Source organism: Argiope bruennichi, chromosome X1, assembly GCF_947563725.1.
Source record: "Argiope bruennichi chromosome X1, qqArgBrue1.1, whole genome shotgun sequence".
NCBI classification, from domain to species: domain Eukaryota; kingdom Metazoa; phylum Arthropoda; class Arachnida; order Araneae; family Araneidae; genus Argiope; species Argiope bruennichi.
This window is the reverse complement of record NC_079162.1, coordinates 75,084,452-75,102,973: the sequence shown is the minus strand read 5'-3', so window position 1 is coordinate 75,102,973 and position 18,522 is coordinate 75,084,452. Positions and strand designations below refer to the sequence as shown.

Sequence of the window (18,522 nt, the reverse complement as noted above, 5' to 3'; positions counted from 1 at the left end):
ACGACTTTAAAACAAGTCGTTTTTTTTTTAAAAGTAGCATCTGAATACTTTATTACTGTTAACCACCTGAAATGTGACAGTTGGCCAGGATCGTGATTACACTTTTCCGTATATTTTGCCGACGGTATGTCAAGAGAGATATTGAGAATATATTGCTGATCCTCGAGTATTTTTGTCAGCATTACAGTTAGGTCCTCGACCAACCGGGGGTACATCAGGCATGAAGGTAAGAAGCTTCCGGCAGGTCGAATCGAAGGGAAACAGAAATTGTGGGGGCTGGTTACCTCCTACCGATGACAGAACGTGCTTTCCATTAGAAGGGTTGAAAAGTGGCAGATGATGGTCCTTAGGACTCAACTTTAGTTCCTGCTAATGTTTCTGCGGCAGTCCGATCATTCAAATTGAATCAGATGCCTTTAATTAGACATGGCGGAGTAGCCTTGTGTGGTTATAGTTAGGTCTATAATGCTAAAATTCTCCCATAAATCAAGTTTCCAAGTATCATCTGGTGACAAGAACAAGTGAAATATTTTTTTAACAATTAGAGTATTTTCTAAATAATTAGAATATTTTCGGAAAGATTTTTAGTTTCTATTATTTTTTATATTCTTGCTATTCGTTCTTTGCTAACAAATTGCGATCTAGTTTTAGAGCTAAGTTTTGCAATATGTTTTCATAAATAAAGAATATAAATGTTAATATTTTTAGGTCTAAAAAAAAATTTTTTTTTTCCACACATGTACATTGAATTGTTATAATTTATCGACAAGATAATGCGTGAAGATTATGATCGTGATTAGAAGCTGAAAAGGACAGACTGAAGTTATTTCACTTATTTTTTGTCAACTTTGGAAAGAATATGAGACTGGAAGTAATAGACCGATTTTGTTAAAATAACTTTTTATTATTTTAAGCATTTAGTGCATAATAAAGCTAATGCTGTAATAAACTGATCGAATGAAATTAGAAAAATAATGTAAAACAGTTGATTTTTGATACTTTTTACAATTTTTAAGGCCTATACGAGGGAGGGAGACATTATTCAATTTTATTAATTTTTTTCCTTCTTTGATTTCCTACTAATTCGTAGCTTATTTCCTGTATAGAGACTTTTAAAAAAATTTCGGCCTATCCTAATTTTAGTTCCCGAATACGATTTTCACTTTGATTGTAAGTCAAAGACTCTTTCTATACGTTTGTGATGTTGACATGTTTGCTGACGTTCTGGAAATGATGCCAGGAAGAGCATCAGAGGAAACGGGGAAATGCTTATGAAGTAGTGGCGTATATTCTGCATCATTTCAAAATATTCCTAAACCGTATTAGTCCCAAAAGTTGCTTTTAGGTGCCTTTCAATATTTCTTTCTAACTTTTCTGACTGTTAAGTAATAATTATATATCCTATAGTGAAATAAATAACAAGATCTTAGAAAGATAATGAATTTGAGTTGAAATTCGGTTTAAGAAAATTGTATCAGATATAATTATATAATAAGAGATAATTGTATAAGATATAATTGAGTACTTTGGCGTATATATGATTTAAGTAAGTACATCATTCGAATTTCTTTATATAACAAATTTGTTCATTTCATTACATAATAAATCCAAACTCTGTCAGTTTCAGTGCGAAATCATTTTTGTTTGAAATTAAGAATTCAATTTTATTGATTGATGCTCATAATGAAAGAAATAAAGTCCATTTGAAATTTAAATTTTTAAAATATATTGACTGCTTTGGCATACATATAATTTAAATTATCACATCCTTCTAATTGCTTTATATGATAAATCTGTTCAGATAATAGTATAATAAAGCAAATATACCAATTTCAGTGTGAAATTATTCTTGCTTGAAAATGTCTATTTAGTTTCGTTGACTGAATATACATAATCACTAACAGATAATGAGCAAAATGGATAATGATGGATAAAAGCAAAGGATTTTGAATTAAAATTTGATTTAAAAATGCATAATATATAATTAATTACTTTTGCATACATATAATTTAAGAACATCATTCTCACTTCTTTATTTAACAAAAATCTGTTGAGTTGATAGCATAATAAAAGAAAAACTTTAACTATCCCAGTATGAGATAATTTTGTTTGAAATTATCTCATACTGGATCTCATTCTAAAATTATCTCATACTTAATGAATACAATTTCATTAAGTGACAGTTCAGATCCCTTGATTGAAGATGTTAAATACAGATGAGAAAGTTATGGTGCATTGCCTTAGAGTTTGAATAACGGTATTGTTTAAAATAAGGTGAAGTTATTTATTTATTTTCTCTTTGAGGCAAAATAATAGCCAAGGTATTTTAATCACATTTCTGCAAACAATTATCGCGTTTCTTACAAATGATATGTATTGTTACTAAACACTTGTTATGGAAGAATCTTAGACCACTTGTGAAACACCCTGCCAGTTGAGAGTGGTTGCAAAGGGAGAACAAATTAAAACTTATTCAATTTTTGAAATATGTAATAGTAGCATATATGAATCATAAAAATATGAATTAAAGAATTAAAAGAATCATGATTTATCTTTTCAGTTAAAAGGATACAAATATGTATGTATTAAATTTTTAGACTATCGTTCTACAATATGTTTCGTTTCGATATAAAATGATTTTTGTGTGAATTTGTTTTTAAAAAATATATTAGAAATCAATAAAGTTAAATTTGGAAATTGTTATAGTTTAACATCTTTTCAGAAATAATGTAATCAAACAGGTTTAAAACGACAAATTACATATAAAAGAAGTATCGAAATTAATAGTAAAAAAATTAAAAGCACAGTATACAATAATAAATTTATAAAATTCTTTAAGAAAACGCTTTTAGTAGTGCATTAAAAAGTTCTTTTCTTTTTCTTTTACTGTCGTATGTAAACTATTATATCAAATCGGTGGGCTTAATTCCACATTTTGAGTTTACATCCATATTTTAATCATATAAAATTTCAGCATAAAGTAAATTAACTTTTACTAAAATTCTAAATTTCTAAGAATATGTATTATAGCTTGTACATAATCTATATATTTAATTTTTCATTAGAATAATAAATATTTTAGTTCGCATTAGTATATCTCGTACTAAGAATAATTTTTTTTTTAATTCTTTGTATAATATTTTAAATTCGTTACTTCATTTTTTTTGCTAAAAATATGGATGTCAAAACAAAGCTATGAAAGCATGAGAATCTAATGGAAAGACTCTAAGTAAACTGAAATTTATAACACTTTCTTAAAATATTTTAATTTACGATGCATAACTAACAATTTCTTCCTATGAGTATACAATGTCTTAATTTTTTAAAAAATATTGCTTTGACTGTTGATAAAAATTAATATTTCCTACGTTATACTTACTACCTTCTAAAAAGATGTTTAGAACCTTTTTATTTTTTATCATTTTCTACTTTTTATTTTTATCACTTTTTGTTTTTTAAATTTTAATATATTTTATCATTAATGGTTACAAATATTTGAGATCTAAAAAATTAAAAAAAAAAAAAAAATTGGAAACAACTGGAAATTAATTTTTTGACGGTACTATCTTTATGGAATCAATTTTTAACTGAATTAATATATTAAGTAATAGATCAGAGAGCTAAAATTATTCTACAGATAATTCTAATATCACCAGGAAACCAAATTGTATAAAAATTCAGAACTTCAATACCCGAAGGAATAAGCGAAAAATCGATAGCAAAATTCCATTTTTACAAAAAGGAAACTTGTGAAGCTAGGTAAAAGAGGTTACAAAATCATTTGAAAGTAATGCAGGGATTTTGACTACAAAGAAAGCGCGGAATTTTTTTTTTTTTTAAATTCCATTATAAAATGACTCTTTTAAATTATTCTTTCTTTCTCAAGCGATTATTTCTATTTTTCTTTTCTTAAGATAAATAAATATCTTATTAAATGTACTTGACTAATAAAATGAAGGATATAAAATAGTTGTCTAATACTAAAAAATATTACTTTCAGAACAATGCGATGAATGTAGAAATTTTTGAAAAACAAATGCCATCGGATTTATGCAAATTTTTACTTTTTTTATATGTTTAAAAATAATGTCATAATAAGGACATTTTATCAAAAATATTTAGAAAAAAGTCATGTTTAAATATACATTCCAAAATTATCTATTGTAAATTGTATTTGCCCAGAGTTTTGCGAAAAACCTCAATATTATTAGACATAACAGTGTGCCTTGTTTTTTCCATTTGATTTGATTAGAGGTCCATTTTTCCATTTGATTTTCAATATGGTCCATCCAATTTTGCACATTCTACCCAAAAATTTAAATTCAATAGATTTTCTCGACACTATTGCCTATTTTGCAGCATAATCCTTATAGACGTCATTTTTCAAGTACCTTATTTTCTGCGACTGTGTAATACTTTCGAATTCTTTAGAATATGAATTTACAAAAATCAGCTTAATATTTTTATAAAATGAGAGCTTTTAATATTTTCCTTATTTTTGTTAACTTCATGTTTAACATTTGCAGTTATTTATTTTTAAATCATTTCGTATAGTGCTCATATCGCAACTCCAAATAAACACTACCACATATGAAAAAAAATAAAATTGTATGATATCTACCTGAGTAAATACCATCATAAATCTGTTTGTGATGTTTATTGCTAGAACGTATAAAGTATAGACTTTTTATATTTGTTTCTATTTCTTTACAGTTTGCTTTATGAGTCTAACAAAAAATTCCATTTTTGAATTATTACATAGTTCGTATAGCAGGAATACATATGTTCGTACAAATGTTAATTTTATTATTATTGCAAAGCCTATTTGAAGTGATATATTTTGAAGGTTAAAATTCTATCAGATGCTCTTTATATTATTTCAAAGTGTAACTAGTATCTTTTGCATGTTTTATTCTCTCACTTTATATATCATTTCATTTTTTAAAAAAATATTTTTATTCAATTCAACTTGTTTCATGTTTGTAAAGGCGGAATTTTATAATTGATTTTTCTCTCACATTCTGATGAACTGGAGTTTTCTGATTTTGTACGTTTGTATTCTTGGTGCTAATACGTTATTTTAATATTTTCAGAATTTAATGATTAGTTTACCGATGAATATAATTACATTTGGATTATATACGAATGGCACCACCTGGTAGTGAATTTGATAAAAATTGATTTCAATATTTCATTCAATGAATCATAGAATAAAGTACTGGAAAGCAATTTAAATAAAGTTCTGGAAAGCAATTTAAAAAGACTTCTGTCTTTAGTCCATTAATAAAAGTGTCTTGAAAACTGTTTTCGTTCTAATTATTTCAGATCATAAGAAACCCATCCTCCGTGTTATTACAAATGAAAGATCTAGAAGTTGTAGAAAATGGACTCCCAAGCGTCCATACGGAAACTACAGTTGTCTCCGAGGATGGCATAAAACCAAAGGTTGAAGAAATGAATTTTTCAAAGGATTCTTTTTTGAGCAAGCTAGCAAAGAATATCCGAGTAAGCATATGATATTTAAGTATATTGGAAAGTAGTAAGATTGTTTTTCTTCATTACAAAATATGTAAACAATAATTTACTTTGGGGAGAGAAAAAAAGATCGAGCAATAATAAAATTTGCAGTAATTTATAAAAATATTCAATTTATTATTTACTGGATTTACTAAGAGTTGAAATCATTCGCAACATTGCATCTTCCTACAAAAAAAAAAAAAAAAAAAAAAACCAGGATCCTGCTTTCATCTATTTTTCATAGTCGAAATGGTCAAAAGCGTTCCTGAAAATTTTAATATATAGCATATAATATCTTAGTGCATTGATTCACATCGTGGGTAATTTAGAACTGTGGGAATTTATAAAACGTGCAATTCATAATGAATTGGATCCTGATTTCATCTATTCTTCATAGTCGAAATGGTCAAAAGGGTTCCTGAAAATTTTAACATGCATATAATATCTTAATACATTGATTCACATCTTGGGTAATTTAAAACTGTGGGAATTTATAAAATGTGCAATTCATAATGAATTGGATTAACTAAGAGTTCAAACTCACATTTAAACTCGTTTATCTCACATCCTATAAAAGAAGAAGAAGAAGAACAACTAAACAGTCAAACGATCATTGGCTGAATATTCTAGCATATAGAGTCATTTGAAAATGGAAACAAACGAGAAAAAAAGCCTCAAAGCCATAAAATAATTTATTAAGATTTCATGAAAGTGAGAGAATGTTTCAAACGCCTTTGTGAACATTTCCCAGTATTATCTAAAATAAGACAGAAGGGATAAGTTTTCGCACTATCTGGCATTAAGAAAATCATAAAGAATAAATTTTGGGCTCTTAAATTGGAAACAAACGAAAAAAAAAAGTCTCAAAGCCATAAAATAATTTTTTAATATTTTATCAAAATGAGAGAATGTTTTAAATGCCTTTGTGAACAGTTCCCAGTATTATCCAAAATAAGTCAGAAGGAATAAGTTTTCGTATTATCTGGCATTAGGAAAATCATAAAGAGTGAAAATTTCGAGCTCTTAAAATAGAGATAAAAGAGAAAAAAAGCCTCAAACCTATTAATTTTACATCCTATTAACCTGTTTAAATCATCCTGAAACCTATTTAATTTTTTCCAAGCATCTGAAAGAATATTAATAATTAAAAATTAAATCTTTTTCAAATAAAACAGATTATTATTTTTAAAAAAAGTATCTTTTATCAGCATTTCTGAATTAGGAATTCATCTCTCTTCATCACCATATCTCTGAACAATGTTACATGAATACTAGACTCAAAAATAATGTGGGGTCGCAAAGGAAAATTTTTTGACGATTTCTCACCAAAGGTTATAATCCTGGAAATTTTCATTGCAACCCCAAAAGCGTTTGTTCCTATTTCTTGTGGACATCTAAGGTGAATTTTTGAATGGTAAGCAAAATATTTTTTTTTACTTGGCGAGAAACTGCACCCTATTCTCAAGTCTTAAAGAATACTTATAAAATATGTAACTTGGCGACATTCAAGTTGAGAAACTAAAATTAAATTAGTTTTTAAAAATCATGGATGACAAATGAAATTGGCTGCAAAATTCTCATCTAAATATGCCTACCTGAAAGGGTGTACAAGAACGACTGCAAAATTCATTTCTCAACATTGAGTTGGAGTATGAGTCTATATACCGAAATGGATTCATGGAACTGGTTGCAAAGACTCATTTCTGTTGGTGTAGGAATACTCAGATTCGAATCAATAAAATAAGATTCAAAGTTTACTCTTTTTAGCTCTATAATGACGGATTTGACATTTTCTTCTAATTAGATGTTAATTATTTAACGTCGAAGATGGTCGTTTCGTGATTAAGAAGTTAAAAGACTCGAAAAAGATTCTTATTCGGCTATTTTCTGCCATAAAAGAGCAGTTGAACTTTTAAAACACGTTACAGAAGAACTGGAAAAAAAAAAGTTCGCATAGAACTGTATACAATACCATCAGTCGTAATTCAATTGTAATATTTGATTAGCATACAACAATTTCTATAATGTACATAATATTTATTCATATAGATATTTTAACATCCAATTGCTTGTAACAAAGCTTTAATTAAAATTCTCAATATCTTTTCTATTTGCAGGATTTAAAACCCACCAAAAGTCGCCGTAAAAGAGATTTAAAACGAATTGATTCTTTTTTAGAAAAGTTTTCGATTTGCTCCAGACCAGTAGATTCTACTGATGAAAATTCTACTCATTGCTGGGGAAGGTAAGAAGAACTGCCATTCAGCGAAATATTTTTTTTCTTCCCTTCAATAGAGGTTGATATCCAAAATGTCTATGAGAAACATGCTTCTAGTTTCGTTACTATATTTTCACTATCACTTTATGTAAACTGTGAATTATGAAATAATTCGCATGATTTTACAATAATTAGTGACGAAATAGTTCTCAGCATGAAAAGCCAATATATTTCACTTTAATATTTTAAACCATCGCTCAGATCCCAGAATGTTAGATAAAAAGATTTTTATCATTTTTCCCCCTCAAAATCCCACGAATGACCATAGACAGTACTGATATGCAATGTGCTACTAAAATCTTGAGACATAGGATAAGTCAGGGATAAATATATATATATATATATTATAATCGTGCCTGCATTGGATCGTAAATGCAAAGGGCAGTAGCTACAGGAGACTCTTTGCAATGAATTGTAATATCATTTATCATAGTACACCAAACAAAGTATGGATACGGAATTAATGGAATACAAGTTTAAAATAGCCCAGCAATCCTGTTGCATGAATTACATTATTCCAAAGCGTGTATAACTTTAAGTAATCCAAAGATGAATTTTTGATTCTGTGTAGCACTTGTCATTATTGCATCTGCCATGTTCCGCACGATTATTAATGCTGTTATTTATGCAACTGGATTGTTGTAAGTTTGTATTTCATTAATTTTTTTTTTTATTTTGACTGCCTTCTTCTTGATCATTTGAAACTAATTTTGATACAGTTCCATAATTTTGATTACCAGACCATGTGACAAGTATTCTTTATCTAAGTCGTTACATTTTTGAATAATTGCATTTACATACTTTATTATTATATATTATTATTTATTACTATATATTATTACATATACATATACACATTTCTGATGCTTAAACAATATACCGAATTTCATCCATCTAGCTCGCTGTATCGCATTTTTGAGTTATCGAGTTCACATACACAAGAACAGACATTCGTGCCAACCTCTTTTAGCTGGATTTCGTTCAAAATTTGACAGATAAGAGCAAATTTGGTGATAAGATATCATTAAGTTTTATCTTTTTATTTCAATACATTTTTCAGTTATCGTGTTCACAAACAGACAGATATAATTCCAAAAATGTGTTTTTCAAGTTCAAGGAAGTATAAAGATTGATGATTTATCAAAATATCGAGGTGGAATTTTTCGATGATTAAAATTCTTTCTTGATGTAACCAGGAAAGTAATCAGTGAAATAACCGAGCAAGTGATTTTTTGATGAGATGAATCATAAAACTGAAAAAAATGCTTAAGAAATTGTTTGATTGCTCCAGTTCAAGTCGTGTAGAAAGATTAATACTCCTCCCTCATATTCCAAAGAATGATGGAATCAAAATTTTCCTTAATCACACATCTTTTAGGACTCGCAGAATATGTAAAGGACGTCATGGATATATTAAAAAACACAATATAAAGAAAGTTTCAGTTCATATCAATTTTGTAGTGGAAAAATGCTTTTTCAGTGTATGAAAAAGAAAAAGTCAAAACAAAAATCGCAAAAGCGTGAGACGCAGAAAACAATAGGAGAATGTTACTAAACCATTGTGAATATTACCAGAAAAAAAATTCCAAACATTTATTATATAAAAATTAAAATACGTAATAAAAGTTATTACTATTCCAATTTAACTAAAATTTTCTACCTGCGCCTAGCATTTTTGAAATTTTTGCTTTGACCTCCAGATTTTTCATTAAAAAAATTTTTTTTTCCTTTTTAATATCAAAATATTCGTTTAATATTTGTTTTTTAAAAAGAAGATTTTTGTATTTACTCTTTGGTGACATAATTTTACCTATGTAGTTGGATAGTTCTTCTTCATATTATACCCTTTTTAATATATATCTTTTATTTTTCTTCAACTCATCCGATTTACAAATATTATCGTTGCAAAGTTCCTTTAAGAAATACTTTAAATTAATACAAATATGAAATAAAATGTTGTTTGTTTTCTATTAGGACTTTCTTTGTTGATCCATCCGAAAATTTTCACTATCGATGGTTATCTGTGATTTCGATGGCCTTGGTGTACAACTTAGTCATGATAATTGGCCGCAGTGTGTTCTGGGAACTGCAGAAACTGTCTCCAGAGACATGGTATTGCTTAGACTACTTGTGCGATGGAATTTATTTATTCGATATGGTTATTCATGCTCGTACAGGTATGAATGCTCTTTTTCTTATTTCTGAAAATTAAAAGCTAATAGGAACCTCAAAATTTTTGAAAAATAGTATTTTTAGATTTTTTTTGTATTTAGTTACTCTATATTTTTATATTTCTAAAACCGACTTAAAAAACCTCTAAGATAACTAGAAGTGCAGAAAATTCAGTTTAAATCGTTAAAGAAGTAGGGCAAAAAGTGTGAGGATCAAAGTTAGTTTTTCAATTCTTAAAAAGTTGGAAGTATTAAGGGAAATTGAACTTCATAAAAAGATTTCTATTATTATTGTGGAAAATATTGAGGCAATTTTTAAAGGTGAATCCTATTCAAAATTAGTGAGGAAGTGCCTACATAATAACATTCAAAATCCAATCGAGGAAATGTCTACATAATAACGTCCAAAATTCAATCGGGAGTGTAAATAATATGATCTTTTATCGAGTTCCAAAAAATACATTACAATTTTTTACTTAGGAAACATATGGAGCAACATTATCTTTTAACAAAAGTAATGTCAAAAAGCTGGAAATCGTGAAAAACAAGAAGTGTGGTACCTAGAAATCATTAAAAAAATGCAATGAGACGCTTCAATGAAGACACACTTTTGAACTTAATTATTATTCGAATTTACCAACAACAACGAAGGTAATAAAAGAAAAACGGCAGAAAGGATGACAGAAGATGATGACATTAAAAAAATGTGGGCATTTAGATTATGAGGTCAAAAGGAGTAAATGTTTTTATATCGAAAGGAAATTTTCTCAAAATGTAAATTTTTCATCAGCGATGTCCCTTTTCTCAGAAATTATTTCTAATAGGTGCACCATTTATTTTGTAATATATTCATCATGTTTGCTAAGAATGTTGATATTAGCTTTTTCAAAAAAATAAAATATATTTTAAAATTTCTTTGCATGTGAAAAATAGTCGAATTTCACTATGCCAAATACAATAATTTGTAAAAAAAAAAAAAAAAAAAAAACAATCCATCAAAAGTTTATTTTAGTATAATAAGAAAGGTTTGCTTTACTTATATACAAAAAAAAAAAAACATTTACGTACTTATTGTAGATTTTTGCCAATCTAATGCTACTAATATAGGAAGTTCCGACTCCCTTTAAAATAATTAGAACTAAATACTTCAATAGATGTATTCATCCATACGGAAACCTAACATTTGTAAAGACGCTGATCGAATTTGATATTTTAGAAGCCGACTCTTCCCCCTCCCTCCCCTCTTATTAAAAAAAAGTTTTAAATTCTTTATTTATCCCATAAAAAACAGTTTAGTCAAATTGTCAAGAAAGATATCAAAATGTAAAAAATAAATTCATATCAACGTATTTATTACTTAAAGTTGTTAGACTGGCTATCTAAAATATGTCGTTGTATTTGTACCCAAGTATAAGAATAAAGGGAGATGAAGAAATAGCGTTTCCCCCCCGTTTAAATCACGTTATCAGATATCTCGCAATGCATAGAAAAAAAAAATGTCATATATGTTTGAATAAGAATACAATAATGATTTAAAGGGGGAAGGGGAAATGGGACATATAAAAGTACAAAATTAAAGAGGTAAATTCACACAACACACACTTCACCTTATTGTTGAGTCAGTACAAATGAATTTTAATTGTTGAGTCAGTACAACACGAGCTGGAGAAGTCTCCCCAAAACTTTCTCGCAGCATACTCTCTAGTAAAGGTGAAAGAAAACACCTTCCATTGAATAGGCGTACAATAGCTACGAAATATTAACCTTGAGTTTAACACTTTTTGCTGGATCTATCGTGTTACCCTTGAGGAGATTTTTAGCGATTTATTTCTTGCATGCTGTTAATAGTATCCGAAAATCGAATTTGTGTTTCAGACTTTTTCCCAACCGACTAAAACAAAACTTCGGGGGAAAAAAAAACTACATTTGTAGACACAAAATCCACACTAAATTTTATCTATTTATGTCTTACATGTGTGAGTTAACGCATTTGCATGTTTTTGAAAATACAGACCGACAGAGGTCTACCCGAGTTGATTTGGCTAAAGGGGATACTCTCGATAGGGGGTCTACACAAGAAATGTTAAATCTTTGTATTTTCATTTCTAGATCTCTTCGTTTTGTAGTTATTGTATTAACTTATATTCGAACAGCCGAACAGATAGACTTCCTTCGAACAGATTTAGCTAAAACTTTGATAGAAATCTACAAAATTGGTGGAAAGACCATTCGGTGTAAAAGCTAAATTTCATCAGTCTAGCTCAAAGCAGTTATTTTCAAAGCAGCTCAGCAGTTATCTGAGTTATCTTCTTCATAGACAGACAGACGTACGGACATTTTCCAAAAATGCATTTTTCGAACTCAGAGAGGTCTAAAACGTGGAGATTCCTCAAAATCGTGAGTTCCAATTTTTTGATGATTACAATACTTTCTCTATACTACGTATACGAGAAAGTAAAAAGTATGATAAATTCTTCAATCCGTATCCTATAAATCGGTCACACATATCTGGACCTTTTTAATATTTAAAGGATGGCAGATGTCTTATATAAACTGCTTTCTTTATTCATATGAACAACAATCAGTTGACTCATTTTTGCTAATTGTTTTATTGCATCACTCTTCTCTTTCTTCGCGCTAACAATTAAGTCCTTTTTACGATCACTGAAGTTGTTGTTTAGGGTTAAATTATAAATGGAATATTCATAATTAAATTTCTTATCAATAACCATAAGAGCAATCATGTACTTATAATTCAAATATTATGATGACTAAAAAGCAGACATTTTTTATTTTGCTTTGTGACAATTTTTCAAAATGTTATTTGTTTTTTTATACAGAAAAGTTTATTACATTAAAATTTTAGATATTAAAGCAGTCCTCTGAGACTTATCTCAATGTTATGTTATGTAAAATACCGACAAGAACTACTAAGACATGCATGACACCTAGTGCATACACATACATACGCACAGATAGGCATAATACATACATAGAATCTTATCGCTGAATTTTTTTTTCATTACTTATACCACCGGGATTTAGTATTTTATTACTTTTAAAACTTAAGTTATGCTAAAACAGTCTTTTTTTTTTTTTTTTTAACAAATGTTCGTTCCAAGTAAGAATTTAACCGAAGTATTGGCGTTTGTACTATCAATGACCTTTAGAAAAAAGAAACAGTCTTAAGAAGTTTGGTTAAAGGTTTTCAATAATATTTCTACAAAATTTTTACTGCTATTAACGATTTAAAATAACAAAGAAATATTTTTTTTAAGTTTCTTTATTTTTAACTTTAATCAAATCTCTTTGAATGTCTAAAGCAAGTTTTTTGAAAATATACACTAAACATCTGGCGGCAACAAAAATTATACAGCACTTTTTGTTATTAATTTTCACTAATAACTAAAAATACTGTACTCAGTCTCTCTCTAGAGCTCTATACCATTCAAATGAACAAAACAGTTTAAGAAATCTATGAGCAAGAAACATATTTTATCATTATGGAAGAGAATATAAATTCATCAAGAGGCAAGCGAATATTTCTGAAATAAAAAATCGTTTTTTAGTAAAAATGAAATTTGAAATACATCAAAGGAACTGTTTGTTTGATGATATTTGTTAAACCATTCAGTAATATTACTTTACATTTCGTTCTTGAAAAATCTTGGGATTCTCAAATAATCAAGTAACTAAATTTCGATTCTTAAATTTCATTTCAATACTTGAGTTAGGTGCACACGCTTTCTGTAAATAGGGACGAGTCGTTGATATTTGTAGGGATTGCCTGGTCCATTAGCTAATAATCTTCTTTCCTGAAAAAAGCTACGAAATTAGCATGACACAAATATTTTAACACAATCAAAAGTATAATAGTAGTTAGGATTGAGATAGGAATAAGATTTAAATTAAGAATTCAGGACGTATTTTTCTAAGAGAGAAAGGGGAAATGAAAATTAGTTTCTTAGCAAGTGAGCTGTCCACAATTCACATATCTGGTCTGGTTAGAGGTTTCCACGCTTCTACTTGGAGTTTTCAATAAAGCGAGGATAAGTAGCTTTATGACTATATCTTTCGCCCTCTTCATTTTCAAAGGGATTCTCTTGTGATTCAGTATTTTTTGAAAGGCGTTTTTTAAATATATCCGCTCATTCATCTGGCTTACATACTTTGTCATGTTTGTTATTATTGATCGTGGCGCCATCTCTTTTGTCGTAGAAGAAGTAATCCTATTTTCTTCTGTTCTCTTGAAGAAGGATGTAAAGATTCCCCCCCCCCCTTACTTACTGAAATTTGAATTTTTGGCAACTTCTAAACGAGACAATGTGTTATCCATTGCAGTTTGTATGTTTACTTGTGAAGTTTTCAGTTGCTTCTATTTTTCGAAGGGGAGAATATTCACTGGAAAAGTAGGTCTCCACACACAGAGCATATCTTTTTTGTAATTTGCAGTTGGCGCTATGGTGCGCAAATATGTCCCAAGAAAAACGCTGCCCATTGGTCTTTACATATTTTTCAACTCTGATAATGATATTTTGATCGTTTCCAGGCTGTAGATGGGGACGCTACTCTCTGTTTTTAGTTGATGAATTTGAAAAATCAGTAGTGGCGTTTTCATCATGAATTGCTTCAACTGATTGATACCTGATGCAAGGAACCTAATGTTTTTTTTAACATTTCTTTAATATCTTTATCAACGGGTAACTTTAGATTATGATCTTCATTGGTTTTTCAATCTTTAATGGTAAAATATAATATCCGAATTCTTTTTCGTCCAAATATTTGGTAAACTTCCTGTTGTCTTCACTTTTACAGTATGCAATCATAAATTCTCCTGGAATCTTAGCATTTCACGGAATATTATGGGTTTCAATCTTCTAATTAATATTTGGAAGTCGCGTAGCTTTGTAACAGCATTTGCTGCAGTCTTTAGTGCTAATGTAACAAATCATATATAGGGAACCAATATACAAAATGTCCTAAAAAGATTGAAACGTGCTTTAACTTATTAGTTATTGTAGATGAGTTAGTACTGTTCAAATAAAAGAGTGGGAAAAAAAGTTATATTACCGAAATAGCCCACCAAATAATTTCCAAAGAACTGCACTTTTTAAATTGTTATACGATCCCTCTAGACAAAATTAGTCAATTACAGAATTTTTATTGCACCGCAACTAGTTCATTAAAAAAGCTATCATAATTATATTTCAAAAAATTGCAAACTTCTATCATTGATAATGCCTGAATTGTAAAGAGAGAGAGTGAAAGAGAAAAAAGACTAATTTCTCTTTTCCTTACAATTTTAAATAGTTAAAACAGGTGCAATATACAAATCAGCAATGGCATTTTCTAGATAAATTGCAAAGAGTTAGAAATTTGTTGAACTTAACCTATACGTGATTAAAATTTTTACATTCGAATGAAATTAAAAGAAGAGAACGTAAGGCAAATCCAGGGTAGAGTGAAATAAAAAATAATTAAATATTTAAATCGACAATTTATTTTATTCCTGTTGTGAAATGAATTTTGCGCGATTTGAAGTACCTCTCATCAATTTATGTTTATCACTTAATGATTAATTGATTCCATTATATTCAAAAGAAAAATATCGTCTGTGAATTCATATTTAAAAATCTATCAATTTTGCGCCTTTTCAGTCCAAATGCAAACATATATTTTGTTTTCTATTAATGAATTACATATCACAATATGAAAGTGAGAAGATTCTACAAGTGTGCAGTTTTTTTATAATGCTATAGTTAAAGAAAAAAAAAATTAACTGACCAATTTTGGCAAGGAGACTCATGTAGAAATTTAAAAAGTGTAACTTTTTGAAATTCAACTGAAAGTTTATTTCGTTGATATAAATTGATTTCTTATCTTTAAATAATACTGCATTTTATATCATCTATTTATCTCCAACAAGCAAAAAGTTAAACTGCCTTTTAACTGTTTTGGAACATCCTGACAAGAAAAAAACTTTGTAACGGGGGATAATTTCTAGAATAAATTAAATATGAGACAAAAAGTTATAGAAATTTTTCAAATTATTTATTGTTCACAATACATAACAACTTGAATAATTTTTTTAGAAATATTCATTTTTGAACCCCGAATTAAAATTTGCTTATCACAAAAATTTGGAAAATCTAGTTTCTCTATGGGCAGATACGAAAATAAAATTTGAAAGTAATAAAAATTATTGTTCAAACTATCAACTCAATGGCTTAAAAGTTTCTAAGGAGATAATCATCTTTTTGGGGCGATTTTATTTTGTATTATTCCAAATCACATGTGATTTTGAATTCATTAGCATACTTTGTGATACATAATGCTTTGCAAGTTCTGGTATGAATTATATCAAGTTTTCTTGTTTATCAGATTATAACCTTTAAAATTTTGCATGCTACAGAATTTTTTTTATGATAAATTTTCGTTTTGCATTCTTCAGATGCTTATGAAAGGAGAAATAAAAGTTATAATTTTATAAAGACCAGGAGTAGTTGGAGGTTTCTTGTTTCAATTTTAAATTTATAAAATTACATTTGCAATGTACAAGAAATTTCTTCTTTCCTTTTCAGGATATTTGGAACAAGGTCTTTTAGTACGGGATTCAAAACAAGTTCTTCAACACTATGTTCGTTCACATCAATTCAAGTTAGATCTTTTAAGTGTCGCACCTACTGACTTAACATACTTGATCATGGATACCAGTTGTGACTTGCGTGTGCCATGCATCATCATTTTTCGACTAAACCGGTTATTGCGTTTTCACAGATTGCTAGAATTTTTCGATCGAACAGAAACTCGTACCAATTTTCCTTACGCCTTCCGAATAGCAAAGTTAGTATTTTACATATTAGTCATAATTCATTGGAATGCATGCTTATATTTTGCAGTCAGTTACTCAATGGGTTTCGGAACAGATACTTGGGTTTATAATATGACTGATTTGCACTCTACATCCTTGAGACATCAATACATATACTGTTTTTATTGGTCTACATTGACACTAACAACTATTGGAGAGATGCCTCCACCAGTCAGAGATGAGGAATATGTCTTTGTTGTAGTGGATTTCCTAATTGGTGTTCTCATTTTTGCAACAGTTGTCGGAAACGTTGGAAGCATGATTTCTAATATGAATCTCAATCGATCAGAATTTCAGAGAAGAATGGATGGAGTGAAACAGTATCTAGAATCCCGTAAAGTAAGTAAAGAGTTAGAAAACAGAGTGATCAAATGGTTTGACTATTTATGGATCAACAGACAATCTCTTGATGAAGATGATGTTATTTCAGTGCTGCCAGATAAACTAAAAGCAGAGATAGCAATATACGTTCATTTGGACACTTTGAAGAGAGTTGAGCTTTTTCAAGACTGTGAACCTGGACTGTTGGTGCAAATGATATTAAAGCTTAAATTACAAATGTTCAGTTCTGGTGATTACATCTGTCGAAAAGGTGACGTTGGTAAGGAGATGTATATTGTAAAAAGAGGGCAGCTTCATGTTGTTGGTGATGATGGAAAAAAAGTTTTAGCAACTCTGAGCGAAGGCTCTGTATTTGGAGAACTTAGTATTTTAAACATTTCAGGAGTAAAAACTGGCAACAGGAGAACTGCCAACGTTCAAAGTGTAGGATTTTCAGATCTATTCTGCTTATCCAAAGAAGATCTGTGGAATGTTTTGGCGGAATATCCAGAAGCACAAAAGATGTTAATAGAAAGAGGAAAACAAATTCTTCTCAAGGATGGACTTCTTGATGAAAAGGATGAAAAAGCAACAGATACTGAGGATGATTCAAATCTTCAAGCTCGTTTAAATAAACTACAAATAGCTTTTGATAACTTTCAGAATAGGTTTGTGAATTTTTTAAATGAATACACGAGAGCTGAGAAGCAATTTAAACAGCGGCTACATCGATTAGAAACGATATCGAACAGACTACTTAACGATCCACAATTAGCAGAAAATAATACAAGAGTATCACTACGTGCATATAAAAGTAAAACTATGTCAGAATTTCTTGGGAAAGAGAAAAGCTAACTAATATTCAGAACTAATATCCATATATTCATATCATAAATATGTTTTGATATATTTCATTCATATATTTTATAGCAAATCATGTAAATATATATATATACGTAATTTTTATTATAAAACAGATAATTTAATATATAAAAACTCAATAAAGTATATTTTGTATAAAAAAAATTCGTTTTTTATTATACTATCTGTTTTAAATATGGCTTGCTTTCATGCTGAAATCTTTGAAGTTACTATATAAATAAATAGGCAAGCATAAATTTAACAAAAAGACCACATTTGTTTTATAATTATTAAGAAAGAGAATTCTTTCACTAGCTTATTTATATTTCACATTATTCTTAAATTCTCCTCTATATCAAAAGAGAGAATACTAATTCTCTCAAAACATTACAATAATACTAAGAGATATTGACTATAAAAAATGGGTTTCTTTTATAATTTCCAATATGATTTACAAGACCTTCTGGTTGTAAAATGAAATGGAAGTCATAAGATACTGCTGT

At 28.8% G+C, this 18,522-nt stretch overlaps 2 protein-coding genes across 4 annotated transcripts in view; one reads left to right on the top strand and one right to left on the bottom strand.

Moving 5' to 3' along the window:
• The window catches only part of LOC129958278 (lysosomal Pro-X carboxypeptidase-like), a 59,151-nt gene that overhangs the window by 9,509 nt on the left and 31,120 nt on the right, over window positions 1-18,522 (bottom strand). The window contains exon 11 of one of the 3 annotated variants that reach the window (XM_056070615.1): window positions 13,593-13,781. The exons of 1 other annotated variant lie outside the window; for it this stretch is intronic. In XM_056070615.1, coding sequence (XP_055926590.1) covers window positions 13,766-13,781 — 16 coding nt within the window. In that variant the 3' untranslated portion in view covers window positions 13,593-13,765. Of the gene's footprint in view, window positions 1-13,592; window positions 13,782-18,522 lie in introns of those variants that run through there. One more of the 3 variants, XM_056070612.1, reaches the window with a different exon arrangement.
• On the top strand, window positions 1,334-18,031 carry LOC129958277 (cyclic nucleotide-gated cation channel subunit A-like). The gene is made up of 5 exons (XM_056070611.1): window positions 1,334-1,546; window positions 5,326-5,505; window positions 7,635-7,762; window positions 9,770-9,972; window positions 16,548-18,031. Exons 2-5 carry the CDS (start codon window positions 5,359-5,361, stop codon window positions 18,011-18,013), a joined length of 1,944 nt encoding a protein of 647 aa, XP_055926586.1. The 5' UTR covers window positions 1,334-1,546; window positions 5,326-5,358; the 3' UTR covers window positions 18,014-18,031.

Excerpts from the sequence above, each read along its gene's own strand:
- LOC129958277 (XM_056070611.1), top strand. The coding sequence starts at position 5,359 with ATGAAAGATCTAGAAGTTGTAGAAAATGGACTCCCAAGCGTCCATACG. Across the intron at positions 5,506-7,634 it reads AGCTAGCAAAGAATATCCGA|GATTTAAAACCCACCAAAAG; the intron begins GTAAGCATATGA and ends TTCTATTTGCAG. Across the intron at positions 7,763-9,769 it reads TCTACTCATTGCTGGGGAAG|GACTTTCTTTGTTGATCCAT; the intron begins GTAAGAAGAACT and ends GTTTTCTATTAG.